The sequence below is a fragment of the Cherax quadricarinatus genome, chromosome 94 (genome assembly GCF_038502225.1).
Source record: "Cherax quadricarinatus isolate ZL_2023a chromosome 94, ASM3850222v1, whole genome shotgun sequence".
Classification (NCBI taxonomy): Eukaryota; Metazoa; Arthropoda; class Malacostraca; order Decapoda; family Parastacidae; genus Cherax; species Cherax quadricarinatus.
Genome location: NC_091385.1, coordinates 11,926,375 through 11,946,041, shown reverse-complemented (window position 1 = coordinate 11,946,041; position 19,667 = coordinate 11,926,375). Strand labels below are relative to the sequence as shown.

The 19,667-nt window shown below is 43.2% G+C and overlaps 1 protein-coding gene across 3 annotated transcripts; it reads left to right on the top strand.

Moving 5' to 3' along the window:
- Nucleotides 1-3,365: 3,365 nt before the first annotated feature.
- LOC128700849 (uncharacterized) lies at nt 3,366-19,567 on the top strand. 3 transcript variants are annotated; one of them, XM_070104803.1, is made up of 4 exons: nt 3,366-3,494; nt 13,844-13,906; nt 15,997-16,139; nt 18,147-19,567. In XM_070104803.1, the coding sequence occupies exons 1-4, from the start codon at nt 3,473-3,475 to the stop codon at nt 18,279-18,281; spliced, it is 363 nt and encodes a 120-aa protein (XP_069960904.1). In that variant the 5' UTR covers nt 3,366-3,472; the 3' UTR covers nt 18,282-19,567. The 3 variants fall into 3 exon arrangements, with proteins under 3 accessions (XP_069960904.1, XP_069960903.1, XP_069960902.1); XM_070104802.1 differs by having other exon boundaries at nt 13,844-13,910; XM_070104801.1 differs by lacking the exon at nt 3,366-3,494 and adding an exon at nt 13,544-13,616.
- The last annotated feature ends 100 nt before the right edge of the window (nt 19,568-19,667 follow it).

Sequence of the window (19,667 nt, the reverse complement as noted above, 5' to 3'; positions counted from 1 at the left end):
CCCCCAACATCTTGCTCCTGGGGGATTTCAACTTAAGGCACCTAAAATGGAGGAATATAGCAAATAATGTTGTTGCAGTAATAACACCAGGAGACAGCTCTGACGAGAACACACACACACCAGCTTTTAAATCTCTGCACAAAATTCAATTTAAACCAGCAAATAATAGAGCCTACTAGACTGGAAAATACACTAGACCTCATCTTCACTAACAATGATGATCTGATACGAAATGTCACCATATCAAAAACAATATACTCAGATCACAACATAATTGAGGTTCAGACATGTATGCGTGGAGCCCCAGACCGACATTATGAGATTAGTCATGAGGGAGCATTCACCAAATTCAACTTCAATAACAAAAACAAAGTGGGACCAAGTAAACCAAGTCCTAACCGATATAAGCTGGGAAGATAGACTAAGCAACACAGACCCTAACTTATGCCTAGAACAGATTAACTCGGTAGCACTCGATGTATGCACAAGGCTTATTCCTTTAAGAAAAAGGAGGAGTAGATGTAAAATAGAAAGAGACAGGTGCTCCCTTTACAGGCGACGGAAAAGAATAACAGAGCCGGTAAAAGAGGCCAATATATCTGAAATGCGTAGGGAGTCACTGGTCAGAGAAATAGCAAGCATCGAACTTAAGCTAAAGGAATCTTATAGGAGACAGGAATCGCGGGAAGAACTAAAAGCCATAAATGAAATCAAAAGAAACCCAAAGTATTTCTTTTCCTATGCCAAATCAAAGTCGAGAACAACGTCCAGTATTGGGCCCCTACTTAAACAAGATGGGTCCTACACAGATGACAGCAAGGAAATGAGTGAGCTACTCAAGTCCCAATATGACTCAGTTTTTAGCAAGCCGCTAACCAGACTGAGAGTCAAAGAAAAGCAGGGGTGTCACTAGCACGTTAAGAGATCATACAATAAGTGTCAGTGGCCCGAGACTGTTCAACTGCCTCCCAGCATACATAAGGGGGATTACCAATAGACCCCTGGCAGTCTTCAAGCTGACACTGGACAAGCACCTAAAGTCGGTATCTGACCAGCCCGGCTGTCGCTCGTACGTCGGTTTGCGTGCAGCCAGCAGTAACAGCCTGGTTGATCAGGCTCTGATCCGCCATGAGGCCTGGTCATAGACCGGGCCGCGGGGGCGTTGACCCCCGGAAGTCTCTCCAGGTAAACTCCAGGTAATTAACACTTTTTCCAACTCGTCCCCCAGCGCTGCGTCCTCTGACTCTGGGCGTGCTCGAACCTTATCATGCAACAGGGAAAGAGGCGCCCTTGCAAGGTCTGCCGCATCCACCAGAATTCTCTCCGGCTCGATGTTGTTGATCTCTCGGTCATCATGGGTTTGATACACGACCCATGGCCTTCTCTGAAAGGTCCGCTTTGTGTGCACTCTGTTGGTTCTTCCTACGAAGATATTCTACAGCTATGTGATCATACCCCTTGTAAACTGGACACGTGAGCCGCTGTCCAGCATAGGACACCATCACCTGCTTTCTGAAGTCCGGCAAGATTACATAGGATGACACGGGGTACTTTAATGACATCTTGAGAGAGTTCATCCCTTCCGGTATCCGAGTGTAAACACCAGTCCCCTACGTACCTTGTTGGGTCATATTCATGGTTCCAAATATAGAGAAAACATTATGTAAATCTGCATCATCTGCCCCGAAAGGCACATTGCGTGGTTTGACACATGTGTGTCGTTTCGATAAGTCAATTAGGTCACTCTGACGTCATCATTCACCTCCATTAATATATCCTGATACTTGTCGACGACCTTCTGATGCACCTGAGCCAACAGGATCTTTACAAACAAGCGGGTGACCGCAGTTAGTGCTACACCATAGAGCTCCTTCTCGTCTATCCCATACGTACTCTTGATGGCTGGTAACAAGATATTTGACATATTGGGTGTTATGGCCCCTTTCAGTAGCTCTATGCCTACTGTATTAACACTCCTCCGAAGACCCTCTGCCATGGCGAACACAGACCAATCACACAGGCGAATGTGTTGGGGATTATTATTATTATAATCAAGGGGGAAGCGCTAAACCCATAGGATTATACAGGCACACATCTACCCCTGCCGTTGTTAAGGCGGCAGGGGCAGCCGTAATTTTGTCTAATTTTTTTTTTTTGTTTTTTGGGTGTTTGGTAGTGGGTACTTTGTGTCAGTGTATTTTGTGTTGTGTTTATATTGTTCAAGGATTGCACTTTGTGTAAGTTTATTCAGGTATACACAAACAGTTACATAGATTATCAAACTTAGCAACATATGTGTAGAGAACCTGGGATGACCCAAAAAAGTCAGACAAAGTGACTTATTTCCATTGCCATTATGTTTCTGTTTGCTAATTTATGCCGGTGTGTTATTATTATTATAATCAAGGGGGAAGCGCTAAACCCGGAGGATTATACAGCGCCTGGGGGGGGGGATGTGGAAGACATTCAGGCTTAATTCGGGGAACTGGAGCACAGATTCAATTCCCTAAATCAAGAGCCCCTCACCAACATCAAGGAACCTTCCTTGAGGGGTGCCGGTGTGTTGCTCCTTTGTTATTTCGCTGTCAGTCTTATGCACTGATAATTTCTTCACGTTTTTTGCAAGTTTAAAATGAACATTATTTGTTATATGTATCACAGTTTTAAATAAAGTAAAATAATTGAACTAAAGTGTAAGTTTAAAGCCTATTGACTAGACTAGGGTCATTAAAGCAGCATTTTTTTTTTATATTTTATATCAAAGCAGCATTAGTACACCACGTAATTAATAAAATACCCAAAACAGGGCATAAATACATCGAGAATCACACCTTGTGGTGTATATACACTGTGATTTATATTTCTGTGTATATACCACTAAGTCACGCGCAGTCTTTATGGCTTTACAAACTAATAATTTCAAATCACTTTGATGAATTTCGATATCTGAAGCTTCGAAGCTTCAGGTGTTGGGGTAACAACTGAGTCGCCAGGTCAGTCAACAACAGTGTGGCTTTACTCACACTCTCCTATATTAATTCTTATGATGTTATGTCATAGTAAAGAATATCTGGCTTTACTTTTGATGTAGTTTGTACGGAAGTATGTATCAATACTCTCCTTATCTTGGTTATTGTTAGTGTTTTTATTAGATAATTTTTCTTGCATGATGTATAACTTTTATAGTTGTATGTGGTATTAAATGGCCATGGGAAGTCCATTACAGCTGTTGACGGATACGACCTGTGTGTTATTTATGTGCTCTGATGTACTTTTTAAATAAAATATAAAAAAAAATAATTTGAAATCACTTTGATGAATTTCGATATCTGAAGCTTCGAAGCTTCAGGTGTTGGGGTAACACCTGAGTCGCCAGGTCAGTCAACAACTGTGTGGCTTTACTCACACTCTCCTATATTAATTCTGTGGCTGATTTTAGTGTTTATGGGAAAAATCTTTGAACATAGATGTTATGCCTGTTAGGTCCCAACAAGGTAATATTACTGTTTGTATTACACGTTTGAGACGTAGTTGTTGTGGGTAGTTTAACAAGGTTTTATCGAAAGTTTATTTAAAACATTTCACATTATACGTTTTATTTCCAGCGTCCTCCGTCACCCAACTAGTATAATTGTAGTTTTCAAACGGCTAAAATCTATTTTTTTTTTCTTTGGAAATGACTTTTGGAAAGTGTTGGTAATCCACATTTTAGGTTCGTAGTTTTTCTTCTATATCGCATGCCGATATAGTGTATTTAAATATATTAAAATGCATCTTTTAAGTAATTCCTTTAGGATCTCTAGACATGTTCACAATTAGAATACGTTGATAATGTCTGAAATGGCATTTCCAGATTTTCCGGGGGCGTTGATCCCCGGAACTGTCTCCAAGTAAACTCCAGGTAAACAAGCTGGTACCATACAGTAACTTCTTTCAGCGCTTAACTAACTTATTGAATCTAGTATATTAGTCCTACACCTTTGTAATTGTTTACGTCCTTTACATGTAATTACTTTGTATATATTTCTTAAGCATTGTAATACTTGTCCCTGTTTTAAAATCTTACCCCCAGCATCTGTCCAGGAGTGTTGCTTCTCACTTTAGTTTCTTAACACAGTTAACATTTTATTTAACAAATCTAACTATTTTAACATTTCCTGTAAGCTCTCTAGTTTTAAATTGTTCCTCTTAAAACCTCAGTTGTAGACTAGTATTAACATCAATACTGTTTCCGTTAGAGAATCTAAACCACTGTGTTTAACGTATTATCTTCCTGTTTCTACTTAAGATACTATAACAGACATTTCCGCTAACTGCCGTATACGAACAAGTGAGTTTTTTTTCTCAGTAACTGAAGAAAGCTATTTTATAAACCACGGAACGGGTGGGGTTTGAACCCATAGCAAGTGCGTAAGCCGTGAGTTTAATCCTCGCTTGTTCCGTGGGTTTTGCAATAGTGTTATTACGTTTTCGTGAGTCGTAGTTTTACGAGTCACCGAATTAAACATTGATATAGTGATAATAACACTTGTGCAGGAGGCGTCGCAGCTTGAGTAACACTAAAATTTACCAATAGGGACTAACTGCCTTTAATTATGGTCAACATTAACTTTATATAACTGGTAAAGCTTTCCTCTCTACTCTTAAGTCTTCATATACCTTATTAAGCAACCTATAATATTACTCTTGTCTGCTACCAGACCTTTAATTTAGTCTCAATTTTCATCGATAACTTTTAATACCTTATCTACACCCATTAATTTCTAAAGTATGTACCACCCCTTATTTTTCTCACGTAAAACTATTAAAAGATGCAATATAAAGATACCATGAAATGGTACATGTTATGAGAGAATATTCAACACTAGACTCACGAAATCGTAATGACACGATTGCAAACAAACCATAACACGGGCGGGATTTGAACCCGTGGTCAGAGTCTCAAAACTCCAGTGGCTAACGCGACGTTCTGGAGTTTTGAGACACTCTGATCGCGGGTTCAAATCCCGCCCGTGGTATGGTTTATTCAGCACTAGTACTGCAACGGTCCACATGATTAAACATACAATGTTACCTTATGATAACCTAACACAACCTACAATCTACCTAGAAACACAGTGTTACATAATTACCAAGATCTTTATAATACACTGATGCTAACACTGACATCCAACACTTCCGCAGCCCCCACCTGACATCCAACACTTCCGCAGCCCCCACCTGACATCCAACACTTCCGCAGCCCCCACCTGACATCCAACACTTCCGCAGCCCCCACCTGACATCCAACACTTCCTCAGCCCCCACCTGACATCCAACACTTCCGCAGCCCCCACCTGACATCCAACACTTCCGCAGCCCCCACCTGACATCCAACACTTCCGCAGCCCCCACCTGACATCCAACACTTCCGCAGCCCCCACCTGACATCCAACACTTCCGCAGCCCCCACCTGACATCCAACACTTCCGCAGCCCCCACCTGACATCCAACACTTCCGCAGCCCCCACCTGACATCCAACACTTCCGCAGCCCCCACCTGACATCCAACACTTCCGCAGCCCCCACCTGACATCCAACACTTCCGCAGCCCCCACCTGACATCCAACACTTCCGCAGCCCCCACCTGACATCCAACACTTCCGCAGCCCCCACCTGACATCCAACACTTCCGCAGCCCCCACCTGACATCCAACACTTCCGCAGCCCCCACCTGACATCCAACACTTCCGCAGCCCCCACCTGACATCCAACACTTCCGCAGCCCCCACCTGACATCCAACACTTCCGCAGCCCCCACCTGACATCCAACACTTCCGCAGCCCCCACCTGACATCCAACACTTCCGCAGCCCCCACCTGACATCCAACACTTCCGCAGCCCCCACCTGACATCCAACACTTCCGCAGCCCCCACCTGACATCCAACACTTCCGCAGCCCCCACCTGACATCCAACACTTCCGCAGCCCCCTCCGGACATCCAACACTTCCGCAGCCCCCACCTGACATCCAACACTTCCGCAGCCCCCACCTGACTTCCAACACTTCCGCAGCCCCCACCTGACTTCCAACACTTCCGCAGCCCCCACCTGACATCCAACACTTCCGCAGCCCCCACCTGACATCCAACACTTCCGCAGCCCCCACCTGACATCCAACACTTCCGCAGCCCCCACCTGACATCCAACACTTCCGCAGCCCCCACCTGACAACCCACACTTCCGCAGCCCCCCACCTGACAACCCACACTTCCGCAGCCCCCCACCTGACAACCCACACTTCCGCAGCCCCCCCACCTGACAACCCACACTTCCACAGCCCCCCCACCTGACAACCCACACTTCCACAGCCCCCCCACCTGACAACCCACACTTCCACAGCCCCCCCACCTGACAGCCCACACTTCCACAGCCCCCCCCACCTGACAACCCACACTTCCACAGCCCCCCCACCTGACAACCCACACTTCCACAGCCCCCCCACCTGACAACCCACACTTCCACAGCCCCCCCCACCTGACAACCCACACTTCCACAGCCCCCCCACCTGACAACCCACACTTCCACAGCCCCCCCCACCTGACAACCCACACTTCCACAGCCCCCCCACCTGACAACCCCCACTTCCACAGCCCCCCCACCTGACAACCCCCACTTCCACAGCCCCCCCACCTGACAACCCCCACTTCCACAGCCCCCCACCTGACAACCCACACTTCCACAGCCCCCCCACCTGACAACCCACACTTCCACAGCCCCCCCACCTGACAACCCACACTTCCACAGCCCCCCCACCTGACAACCCACACTTCCACAGCCCCCCTACCTGACAACCCACACTTCCACAGCCCCCCTACCTGACAACCCACACTTCCACAGCCCCCCCACCTGACAACCCACACTTCCACAGCCCCCCCACCTGACAACCCACACTTCCACAGCCCCCACCTGACAACCCACCCTTCCACAGCCCCCACCTGACAACCCACACTTCCACAGCCCCCCCCCACCTGACAACCCACACTTCCACAGCCCCCCCCACCTGACAACCCACACTTCCACAGCCCCCCCCCACCTGACAACCCACACTTCCACAGCCCCCACCTGACGTTGTTAAACACGATAACAATATGTAACATTAAACAAGTCAACACCATGGCCACTCTCACGTTGTTAAAGTTAGTTTAATATGTTTATTATGCACCCCATACCCATCCTGTGGGCGGTAGTCACACCATACCCATCCTGTGGGCGGTAGTCACACCATACCCATCCTGTGGGCGGTAGTCACCCCATACCCATCCTGTGGGCGGTAGTCAAAAGATTACAGAGGTACATAATTGGTCCAGGGACTGGACTCCAAAGTTTTGATAGCTGAGCAAGTTACAGAGGTAATGAACTCACAATTTACAAAGGTAATGAACTCACAATTTACAAAGGTAATGAACTCACAATTTACAAAGGTAATGAACTCACAATTTACAAAGGTAATGAACTCACAATTTACAAAGGTAATGAACTCACAATTTACAAAGGTAATGAACTCCAGGTAAGTCTGGTCACAATCATGACAAGTTACAAAGGTATTTACAGATTACAGAGGTACGTAATGGGTCCAGGGACTGGGCCCCCAAAGTTTTGATAGCTGAACTAGGTACAAAGGTAATGAGCTCACAAGTTACAAAGGTAATGAATTCTGTAGAATGGTTACTTACGTTTATACTTTGGCTACAATCATGAACAAATTATAGTGTAATGAGCAATTCACACTTCCACACCCGGTCACAACTGTAGTGAGTTATTGGTGCAAATATTGATTGTTGAGTCACACACACAACACACACACACACACACACACACACACACACACACACACACACACACACACACACACACACACACACACACACACACACACACACACACACACACACACACGTACGTTGTTAAACACGTCAATATTTTTTTTTCTCAATTCTTAAAGTTTTAAACTCTCAAAGTGAGTTTTTTTATATATATATTATTTAAAAAAACTTACAAAAGTACAAAGGAAGCATAATAATAGGACAGGAATACAAAAACAATCTTATAGGCTACCAGTACCAGGTTAGTCCTGGAGGTAACAAGTTTCAGAACAACATCCTGTTATAACAAAGAATATAAGCTAAAACTAAACTAACTAAAGTATTGGTCATATATAGGTACCGCCACGCAAATTGTGACAAAATAAATACACCAAAAGGAAATTTGACATGGTTTAACAAAAAAGGAGTACCTGTCATAACCTGTTACAATAAACATGTAACGCACAACATCACAAGGTTAATAAAGTTAGTTGTATCACGTGACTAAAGCCATAACCACCTTTAACACACAATATATATACAACACAAATCATGTCAGTAAAGTATAAAAAAAACTCTAACCAAAGCTACCATAACTATAAAAAGACACAAAAACCGAACATACCCGCTATGACAGGGTACAGAGTATTGACTCACGAAATCGTAATGAGACGATTGAAAACTTTACCACGGGTGGGGCTTGAACCCGTCGGTCTGGAGTTTTACGACTCTGACTGCGGGTTCAAGCCCCGCCCGTGGTATGGTTTAGTTAATAAAGGGAAACGATATAATGGGCAAGAGGTCGATATAAGGGTTTACAAGATTCCAGGTGTATACGATCCCTTCTACAGAAGGTTGGGGTAGAAAATAGTGAAAAATCCTTCAGCGTAAATGCTCCAGATAGTGAGAGCATTGAAGTAATTAGTTACAAGGTAGGAAAACCAGTTAGTAGGATTAAAGGCAGAATATTGTAACCCACAATTAAAGGATTGGAATGTAGAGAGCATGATCAGGAAGATGTCTCAAAGAATATTAAGAGACTAATGGATTGCCAAGGCCACATAGGACAATATTGATAAACGTTGCTGTATACAGTTCACTTTGTGGCACATCTATAACCACTTCCGACACGACTTTAACCAATACTGTAACCAAACCATACCCCGGCTGGAATTGAACCCGCGGTCAGTCTCTCTCAAAACTCCAGACCGTAGCGTTAGCCACTAGACCAGCTAGCCACAATAAGATTCGTCCAACTAGGTATAATGCATTTGTGGTCACAGTGGTGCCTGTCCTAACCTTCCTATGGTGTAGAAATATACCTAGTTGGATGAATCTTATTGTGGCTAGCTGGTCTAGTGGCTAACGCGACGGGCTGGAGTTTTGAGACTCTGACCGCGAGCTCAATCCCGGCCGGGGTATGGTTTGGTTACAGAGTATTGGTTAAAGTCGTGTCGGAAGTGGTTATAGATGTGCCACAAAGTGAACTGTATACAGCAACGTTTATCAATATTGTCCTATGTGGCCTTGGCAATCCATTAGTCTCTTAATATTCTTTGAGACATCTTCCTGATCATGCTCTCTACATTCCAATCCTTTAATTGTGGGTTACAATATTCTGCCTTTAATCCTACTAACTGGTTTTCCTACCTTGTAACTAATTATTTCAATGCTCTCACTATCTGGAGCATTTACGCTGAAGGATTTTTCACTATTTTCTACCCCAACCTTCTGTAGAAGGGATCGTATACACCTGGAATCTTGTAAACCCTTATATCGACCTCTTGCCCATTATATCGTTTCTCTTTATTAACTAAACCATACCACGGGTGGGGCTTGAACCCGCAGTCAGTCGTAAAACTCCAGACCGACGGGTTCAAGCCCCACCCGTGGTATAGTTTTCAATCGTCTCATTAAGATTTACTGAGTAATTTCCTTTTATCCCATGACAAATCTATTTGCTAGTTGATACAACTTACCTACTGTGAGCATACCTTCCCAATACCCAGCTTTGGTATAACCTGTCCTAATGTTAGGCAAAAACGTGACACTACGTGGAGGTTTGGCATTCTCTGATCTCCAGACTCTTTGACTAGCATATCGTTAAAGGTTAGTCTGGTTCGTGCTACTAGCGGAAGTTAAACCTGGACCGGGAGGGATACCCGAGGGTAATATTTGGAGCATCACCTGTTTCATTAAAGTCCTAATTTGTGTGGTCAGTGTTATTCCTGATGTAAAGGTTCCCTTGTATGTAAATGATTTTGCAGTGTATTGTAAGGAGTCTACTATTGGCTTGTCTTATGGTGGCCTGGTGGCTAAAGCTTCCGCTTCACACACGGAGGGCCCGGGTTCGATTCCCGGCGGGTGGAAACATTCCGACACGTTTCCTTACACCTGTTGTCGACTGGTGTGGGTCGCATCCTGGGGGACAAGATTATGGACCCCAATGGAAATAAGTTAGACAGTCCTCGATGACGCACTGACTTTCTTGGGTTATCCTGGGTGGCTAACCCTCCGGGGTTAAAAATCCGAACGAAATCTTATCTTATCTTATCTTACCCGAGGGTAATATTTGGAGCATCATCTGTTTCATTAAAGTCCTAATTTGTGTGGTCAGTGTTATTCCTGATGTAGAAGTTTCCTTGCCTGTAAATGATTTTGCAGTGTATTGTAAGGAGTCTACTATTGGCTTGTCTCTCATTGCTGCTCAAGACTGAGAGCTACGTTGAAGTTCGTATTAAGTTTGGTACAACTCGGCGAAGTATTGCATGGCTGCGAGGGAGAAGGGATTGTCTGGAACCTGATTGGTTAATTATTCTAATAGCTGATTTCTGTATTGTAACAATAGGTTTCTATAAGTTTGTTTTTAGATCACAAAACAAATACCACAAGTAAGGTGTGGATAGGTTAGTTCAGTGATGTTGCTTGAACATTTTATTCTAGTGTCTAGTGTTGTTTTGTCAATGTGTATTAACTAAATATGTTAATCTTTATCAAGGATTGATCCTCCCCCACGTCTTGCAATAAAGAAGCCACAAGGGTTTAGCACTTAACTTTTTTTTTCTAATTTTTTTTTTATTTTTATTTAAAATACAATACATAGCTTAACATAAAAACCCCTTAAACTAGGGTTGATACACATTGAATATAAACACATTTTGAAACACAATCTCTCAGAACGTACAATAGCAAATAAACACAATATTAACAAACACAAGAGGTTACACAAATGTACTAGAAAATATCGCTTGTGACAAAACATAACATTAAGAAAGATGGGTAATCTTAACTCTATGTACACAAGAAGAACAACAAGAACATAACATGTAGGTGACCCCTGTAGCAGGTTCAATAATATAAATAACCATAATCCCTTCAGGTATACACTATTTACATAATATTACTGTGACATATTGCCAATGCACAATACAATGAGAAGAATATTATGATAAATATATAAATATATCGGTTACTCACAACCAACACAAATAATCGATAACCGAAGGAACCTACATCACAATCTCATGATAAAACAAAGTACATACTCTTACTCACCTAACTCCCAGTACATAAGTTCCCTACAGTCACACATACTCGCCTTACCACAAGTCTTACGAGTCAGCCACAAAACTAGAATAGCCATAAGCATTCCGCACTCATCTACAGGCTATACACATTATATAATATAGCATTAAAATGCTCAGTACAAACACATAAAACCCCGTTTGCCAGGCCATAGCCGAAAGGTACATCAAGTACTTCAACAAAGAAAGAAGGCAGTAGACTCTGACTTAAGACATCTATAACACATATAACTTCACCACCACATCCACTCACACAACCACATTTACCTCAACCACGCATTACACAGATACACACAGTAAACCAGCCGTTGTGCATACCCAACCCCAGAGACAAGCCCGTTCCATCCCCTGAAATTCACTCCCCCCCCCCTTTCACAACGTTAACAATGCTCTCACACTCATACTACGGTACCCTGCTGAAAAAGCCTGGTCCCAGCGGCTTCCATATATTTCCCGATTATAACACAACGTTCTATAAATGGTCGCCGCCAACACCCTTTTGCGCACCTCCCAATCCCCATTCCTTCTCATCGCCCAGGATACAAAAACAAAATCCGCAATTATGTAAGTGATTGCACGTTGCACAGGCGTCTCGACGCCTCCCACGTCCAAACTTAACACCCCCAATACATTTTTTTTTTCTAATTGCAAGATATTAAGCTAATCCATACTAACTGTTGATGAACATTTCCATAGATCTCTTTGACATTTTGAACAGCTTAACCTCGCTAAAACAAAACCCCTCTTCCCCCCCCCCCCGGCTTTTTCGTTCCAGGGGATTATGGAAGGAGCCACCATCTACTGTTAGGTGCTCTCCTTGTACATTAACAGATCGCAGTGTAAAGATGGTGTACATCACTCATTGGGAGACGACCACTAGGTGGCCTCTCAGGTAGACCACTTTATTTTATTGGTTGGTTTATCTGCGGAGGTCACCTTTGTATCTAGGGTTGGTGGTGATAGTGAGAGATTGTCAGGTGCCCGGCTGCTGTGGCTAACACTCGACATGTTGCTCCGGAAGTAATTCATTTAGACATCCTACTGTTGGGCTGTTTATTTCTGTAATGTTCATAAGAAAGCTGATGGTAGTTCTTGTGGGCAGATGGTGGTTCTTTTGGGCAGATGGTAGTTCTTTTGGGCAGATGGTAGTTCTTTTGGGCAGATGGTAGTTCTTTTGGGCAGATGGTAGTTCTTTTGGGCAGATGGTAGTTCTTTTGGGCAGATGGTAGTTCTTTTTGGGAGATGGTAGTTCTTTTTGGGAGATGGTAGTTCTTTTTGGGAGATGGTATTTCTTTTTGGGAGATGGTAGTTCTTTTTGGGAGATGGTAGTTCTTTTTGGGAGATGGTAGTTCTTTTTGGGCAGATGGTAGTTCTTTTTGGGCAGATGGTAGTTCTTTTTGGGCAGATGGTAGTTCTTTTTGGGCAGATGGTAGTTCTTTTTGGGCAGATGGTAGTTCTTTTTGGGCAGATGGTAGTTCTTTTTGGGCAGATGGTAGTTCTTTTTGGGCAGATGGTAGTTCTTTTTGGCCAGATGGTAGTTCTTTTTGGCCAGATGGTAGTTCTTTTTGGCCAGATGGTAGTTCTTTTTGGCCAGATGGTAGTTCTTTTTGGCCAGATGGTAGTTCTTTTTGGCCAGATGGTAGTTCTTTTTGGCCAGATGGTAGTTTTTTGGCCAGATGGTAGTTCTTTTTGGCCAGATGGTAGTTCTTTTTGGCCAGATGATAGTTCTTTCCTCCCGGCATGAATTATATAATTGTTTTAAATATGGTGGCACTAATTTATACTGCTAGATCAGTGGCGTGTGCTCACGCCATTATCCTGGCGCCTTCGAGGTCATACTGATCTATGATTCCAGGTAGTTACAAGAATTTCTGGAGGGTCACTTGTCCATGATAGTCTGGCTTAGATCAGGCTGTAAACCGATGTTTGAAGTGACAAACTCAGGGGTTTATTAATTTCTTCCAGTATTGCTTCTCTAAATTGGAAAGGAGGGGGGTAATGGGAAGGAGGGGATGCCTTCTTTAAGAAGATACAACACTCTTCGAGGGCGTTTGCAAGTCAACTTCGCAAACTTCTTCCCTCTTTCAAACCTTGCTAAATTTGTCCTTAATTGACAATTTAGCAAAGTGCATGATTTTTTTTTGTCTTAGTTTTACATACAAAGTATCAACTGCAACGAAATTTTTGGGTAAGTTTTTTTTTTTTTTGAGATCACTATTTTTAAACATTTCTAGTGCAACCATGTATTTATTTATTGAATCAAATTTACTAATCCATATACTTGTGCCTAAATGTTTTTATACAATTTAGATTACTCTTTTCATTGGCGTAATTTAATTTTCACGGTGTGAAAACTGGTATTAATGTGTCAATTTAAAAAAAAAAATTAACTACAGATCTCTAATTTTCTTTCAGTTGTTGCCAGTCGTATGGCAACTGTGTCTGCTCGTGGTAGATCAGTTCGTGACTCTGCTCTCTGTGAGTTAGTTTTTTTTTTCTCTTTTAATTAAGTGATTTTTACATTGTAATGTTCGAAAAATTTGTGATAATTATAGCTTGAATATTAAAATGGTATAAAATACCGACAGGTTGTTAGGTAAGACACATATGCAACAGTTAGGTATCTTTATTTCGAAAAGTTTCGCCTACACAGTAGGCTTCTTCAGTCTAGTACAGAAAAGTTGATAGAAGCAGAAGATACTTGAAGACGATGTAATCAGTCCATCACCCTTAAAGTTTTGAGGGTTTTAAGGGTGATGGACTGATTACATCGTCTTCAAGTATCTTCTGCTTCTATCAACTTTTCTGTACTCGACTGAAGAAGCCTACTGTGTAGGCGAAACGTTTCGAAATAAAGATACCTAACTGTTGCATGTGTCTTACCTAACAATATTTATGGCTTGTTAATGAGGAGGATCTGTGTAACTTCTAAGTAACATTGTAGACTAATAGAAAGATCTTACTAGCATCAGCTGTATAGCAGTTAGAGAAATAAACATCCTTTTAAAGATATCTTTATTTACTAAAAGTACAAGGTATACAGACCATAGATGACATCAGTGACATACTACTATATAGAAAGTCCCTTGTTATGCTGAGCATTTCCCGCAAATTAGGTCAGTTTTGTCCCAGGATGCGACGCACACCAGTCCACTAACACCCAGGATGCCACCCACACCAGTTCACTAACACCCAGGATGCCACCCACACCAGTCCACTAACACCCAGGATGCCACCCACACCAGTCCACTAACACCCAGGATGCCACCCACACTAGTCCACTAACACCCAGGATGCCACCCACACTAGTCCACTAACACCCAGGATGCCACCCACACTAGTCCACTAACACCCAGGATGCCACCCACACCAGTCCACTAACACCCAGGATGTGACCACACCAGTCCACTAACACCCAGGATGCCACCCACACCAGTTCACTAACACCCAGGTACTCATTTTACTGACGGGTGAACATGGACAACAGGTGTAAGGAAGAAACACGCCCAGTATTTTTACACTTACCGGGAGTTGAAGCCGTACCCTGGGCGTGTGAAGCGAGAGCTTTTGCCACCAGGTCACGGGCACTGCTGAGAACAGGTGATGGGACAGAGATTGTTACATTTGTGGATAATACACTTAAAGATTGCAGCTGTTGTGGGTAACCTTCCAAATAATAAAATAGATAGAATGTATATGCTAGTAACCAAGATGGTTCCACATGACTATACTTGTTCAAGGGGTGGACCGGTAAGCCAGGGGAAAGCCGGGTCATCATCTAAGACCGGCGTCACGAAACATTTCTTGTTTCCTGACGAACCTTACCTAACCTAATGGATGTGCTCATCTGTCAGCTGACAATATCCTGGGACAAAACTGACCTAATTTGCGGGAAATGCTCAACATAACAAGCGACTGGTGGCCTGGTGGCTAAAGCTCCCGCTTCACACACGGAGGGCCCGGGTTCGATTCCCGGCGGGTGGAAACATTTCGACACGTTTCCTTACACCTGCTGTCCTGTTCACCTAGCAGCAAATAGGTACCTGGGTGTTAGTCGACTGGTGTGGGTGGCATCCTGGGGGACAAGATTAAGGACCACAATGGAAATAAGTTAGACAGTCCTCGATGACGCACTGACTTTCTTGGGTTATCCTGGGTGGCTAACCTTCCGGGGTTAAAAATCCGAACGAAATCTTATCTTATCTTATCTTAATATCCAATATCCCGGAACTTTGTACAATGTTCGGCAAATACTGTCACGGTTAATATGTATTTATGAATATTTACTGTCCCTGAATTTTTCTTTTATTTCAACTCTAACCTAATTCTGTAAGCCACTAAACTAGTTGTAATCAACCATGTGTACTGGGGATCGATCCCGAGCTACATTAGCCCGCCTGGTGGGACATTCACAACACTAACCACCGGATTACAATCCTACAAACATCGTGCACCCAGCAGGACTGGGCCATGTACCATGATGCCGGGACACAAGTGGCTATGGTGACCTAATTTGATAAATGCCTCTATCACTACATTTTATCATATCTCGCTTTAATTTTTTCCAGCCTCTGCGCCCAGATCTACTCTAGGCTCATTTCCAGGGTTTTCCTCCCAGAGAGATGAAACGGAAGCAATAACTGTTACTGGACAAGACACACCACCACCACCGGGTATCAGTGTTACCCCAGGTTCCTGCCCCAGTTGCAAGGTGAGGGTAATGACGGAACTCCTCACATCGTTTTCAGATTTGATTTAGTTTTAAAGGAAAATTAATTTTTTTTTAGATTTCTATCTGCCGCTTAAGTGAGAAGTTGCTGAGTGAGAAGTTGCTGAGTGAGAAGTTGCTGAGTGAGAAGTTGCTGAGTGAGAAGTTGCTGAGTGAGAAGTTGCTGAGTGAGAAGTTACTGAGTGAGAAGTTACTGAGTGAGAAGTTACTGAGTGAGAAGTTACTGAGTGAGAAGTTACTGAGTGAGAAGTTACTGAGTGAGAAGTTACTAAGTGAGAAGTTACTGAGTGAGAAGTTACTAAGTGAGAAGTTACTGAGTGAGAAGTTACTAAGTGAGAAGTTACTGAGTGAGAAGTTACTAAGTGAGAAGTTACTGAGTGAGAAGTTACTGAGTGAGAAGTTACTGAGTGAGAAGTTACTAAGTGAGAAGTTACTAAGTGAGAAGTTACTGAGTGAGAAGTTACTAAGTGAGAAGTTACTGAGTGAGAAGTTACTAAGTGAGAAGTTACTGAGTGAGAAGTTACTGAGTGAGAAGTTACTGAGTGAGAAGTTACTGAGTGAGAAGTTACTAAGTGAGAAGTTACTGAGTGAGAAGTTACTAAGTGAGAAGTTACTGAGTGAGAAGTTACTAAGTGAGAAGTTACTGAGTGAGAAGTTACTGAGTGAGAAGTTACTGAGTGAGAAGTTACTGAGTGAGAAGTTACTAAGTGAGAAGTTGCTGAGTGAGAAGTTACTGAGTGAGAAGTTACTAAGTGAGAAGTTACTGAGTGAGAAGTTACTAAGTGAGAAGTTACTGAGTGAGAAGTTACTGAGTGAGAAGTTACTAAGTGAGAAGTTACTGAGTGAGAAGTTACTAAGTGAGAAGTTACTGAGTGAGAAGTTACTGAGTGAGAAGTTACTGAGTGAGAAGTTACTGAGTGAGAAGTTACTAAGTGAGAAGTTGCTGAGTGAGAAGTTACTGAGTGAGAAGTTACTGAGTGAGAAGTTACTGAGTGAGAAGTTACTGAGTGAGAAGTTACTGAGTGAGAAGTTACTGAGTGAGAAGTTACTAAGTGAGAAGTTGCTGAGTGAGAAGTTACTAAGTGAGAAGTTACTGAGTGAGAAGTTACTGAGTGAGAAGTTACTAAGTGAGAAGTTGCTGAGTGAGAAGTTACTAAGTGAGAAGTTACTGAGTGAGAAGTTACTGAGTGAGAAGTTACTAAGTGAGAAGTTGCTGAGTGAGAAGTTGCCGAGTGAGAAGTTACATTTCCATAAAGTAAATTAGGCATTTTTTTTATATTGATGTGACATTTGATTTTTTTTACTTTATACAATAGATTATAATTAGCATAAATATTTTTTTTAGAAAGAATCTTAATTTTGAAAGCAGAATTGTACGGTTTTTCCTATCATTCGCAAGCTAATTCCTATTACCTGGAGTTTACCTGGAGAGAGAGTTCCGGGGGTCAACGCCCCCGCGGCCCGGTCTGTGACCAGGCCTGGTGGATCAGAGCCTGATCAACCAGGCTGTTACTGCTGGCTGCACGCAAACCAACGTACGAGCCACAGCCCGGCTGATCAGGAACCGACTTGAGGTGCTTGTCCAGTGCCAGCTTGAAGACTGCCAGGGGTCTGTTGGTAATCCCCCATAACCATAAGATAAGAGATAAGATAAGATTTCGTTCGGATTTTTAACTCCGGAGGGTTAGCCACCCAGGATAACCCAAGAAAGTCAGTGCGTCATCGAGGACTGTCTAACTTATTTCCATTGTGGTCCTTAATCTTGTCCCCCAGGATGCGACCCACACCAGTCGACTAACACCCAGGTACCTATTTGCTGCTAGGTGAACAGGACAACAGGTGTAAGGAAACGTGTCGAAATGTTTCCACCCGCCGGGAATCGAACCCGGGCCCTCCGTGTGTGAAGCGGGAGCTTTAGCCACCAGGCCACCCCATAACAATTGGATCCTTACTGATTTAGTTTCCCCTAATGTACGACATTTTCAACAGGTTGGTGACCTTTACAATGTGTATCCCACCTGTGGTATATGTGCAGCCATCTGTCTCTTTCCCCTGGGACTGGCAGTACCTTACCTGCTACGTGGGCAACGATGTGACGTCTGTGGCTACGTGGCTGGAAGGTAGAAGACACAAGTCATCTAGGAAGACCTTATTTCTAATTAGTTTTTAACAGTTTGAGGTACTGGAAAGTATTCTGAAAATACCTTAATTTTTTTTTCTATGGGCTGGCTACATGGGTGAAGGTATCTTTTTTATTTAATAATTTTAAGTTTTTTTTACTGTGTACATTTTAAGAGTTTTATAACTAAGTTTTTAAATGTTTTTTTTTCTTCCTTACGCTGATAGTCTGACTTAAATTTAGACTTGTAAACTGTTTTAAAAACCGGTCGAGCTGCCATCCCTTGGACCAAAGCTGAATACCATTTGCACTCGTCACTGAGTTTGGTGCCCTGGCAAAGGGCTACAGATTTCAGGAACCTCGCCTCTTTATTGGGAGGGGGGGGGGGTCTCCTTATCCAGGTAAAAGGCTTTTGGTCTGAAGAATTGGACCATTCTCCAACTAGACCTAATTGCTCTGCTCCCCCCCCCCCATTCACTACCCCCGTCCCTCCCATCTCATTCTTCTCCTTTCCTACTTTTGGATTATAGGGTCATCGCCTATGAAGGTGAAGTGTTTGCTGTGGAATCTGGATCATTCAGAGTTCCGGGAGATGGTAAGTGTTCTTAGGGTGACTGATGCGTCTCTGGAGGCAGCCTATCTAGATCCCTTTCATTCCTCCTGGGAGCCATTTCTCCTCATTCCCCACCCCCTTTTTTTAAATAAAGGGGAAATTTTCCACGAAGGCCCATAACCTGCCTCCTCGCGGGCTCTTTCCTGCAGCACCCTTTACATACCCTGACACTTTCAGACCTTTCTTTGGACCTCTCTTCTAAACAGACCTTCTCCAGGTAATAAGGTTCTGCTACCCTCTGGTACAGCAGTTTCGACTGAACCTTTAGAAACTTGACATCCGTGCTGCTTTGACTGTGATCCTGGCTTCTCCACATAGTGCATCTATTTTCGGATCGTACACAACTCTGTATGGTCCGCATCTAACGTTCCATCCAAACAACATCGACCTGTCACCGATGATTTACCTCAGTTTCTTCTTATGCTTCTAAGAAACTTCCAACTAAGCAATTCCTTCCCTTATGATCCATTTCTAAGTCCTTGGAGAAAATTCTCTATGCTCCAACTAGTTTACACTACTGAGAATCTTTCCGACCACAGCATCAGCAATGCATTCCTTCGCCATGTTGGGCACAACATTCCCTTCCCCTTTCTTAAGAGGTATGGAAGGGCGAACACGTTGTCACGGTTCACAATGCATAACTGTTTTTAATTTGATCTTTGAAATATAAACACTCAAGCAGTATAATGTGATCCTTTATTGACAACGTTTCGCCCATGCAGTGGGCTTTATCAAGTCACAAACGGATCTACCTGGGTGAAACATACGTGACTATTTA

What these genes read in the sequence shown, in the direction of transcription:
- LOC128700849 (XM_070104801.1), top strand. Translation starts at nt 13,559, where the DNA reads ATGATTTTTTTTTGTCTTAGTTTTACATACAAAGTATCAACTGCAACG. An exon ending in AACTGCAACGAAATTTTTGG is followed by an intron (nt 13,617 to 13,843) that starts GTAAGTTTTTTT and finishes ATTTTCTTTCAG; the next exon opens with TTGTTGCCAGTCGTATGGCA. An exon ending in AGTTCGTGACTCTGCTCTCT is followed by an intron (nt 13,907 to 15,996) that starts GTGAGTTAGTTT and finishes AATTTTTTCCAG; the next exon opens with CCTCTGCGCCCAGATCTACT.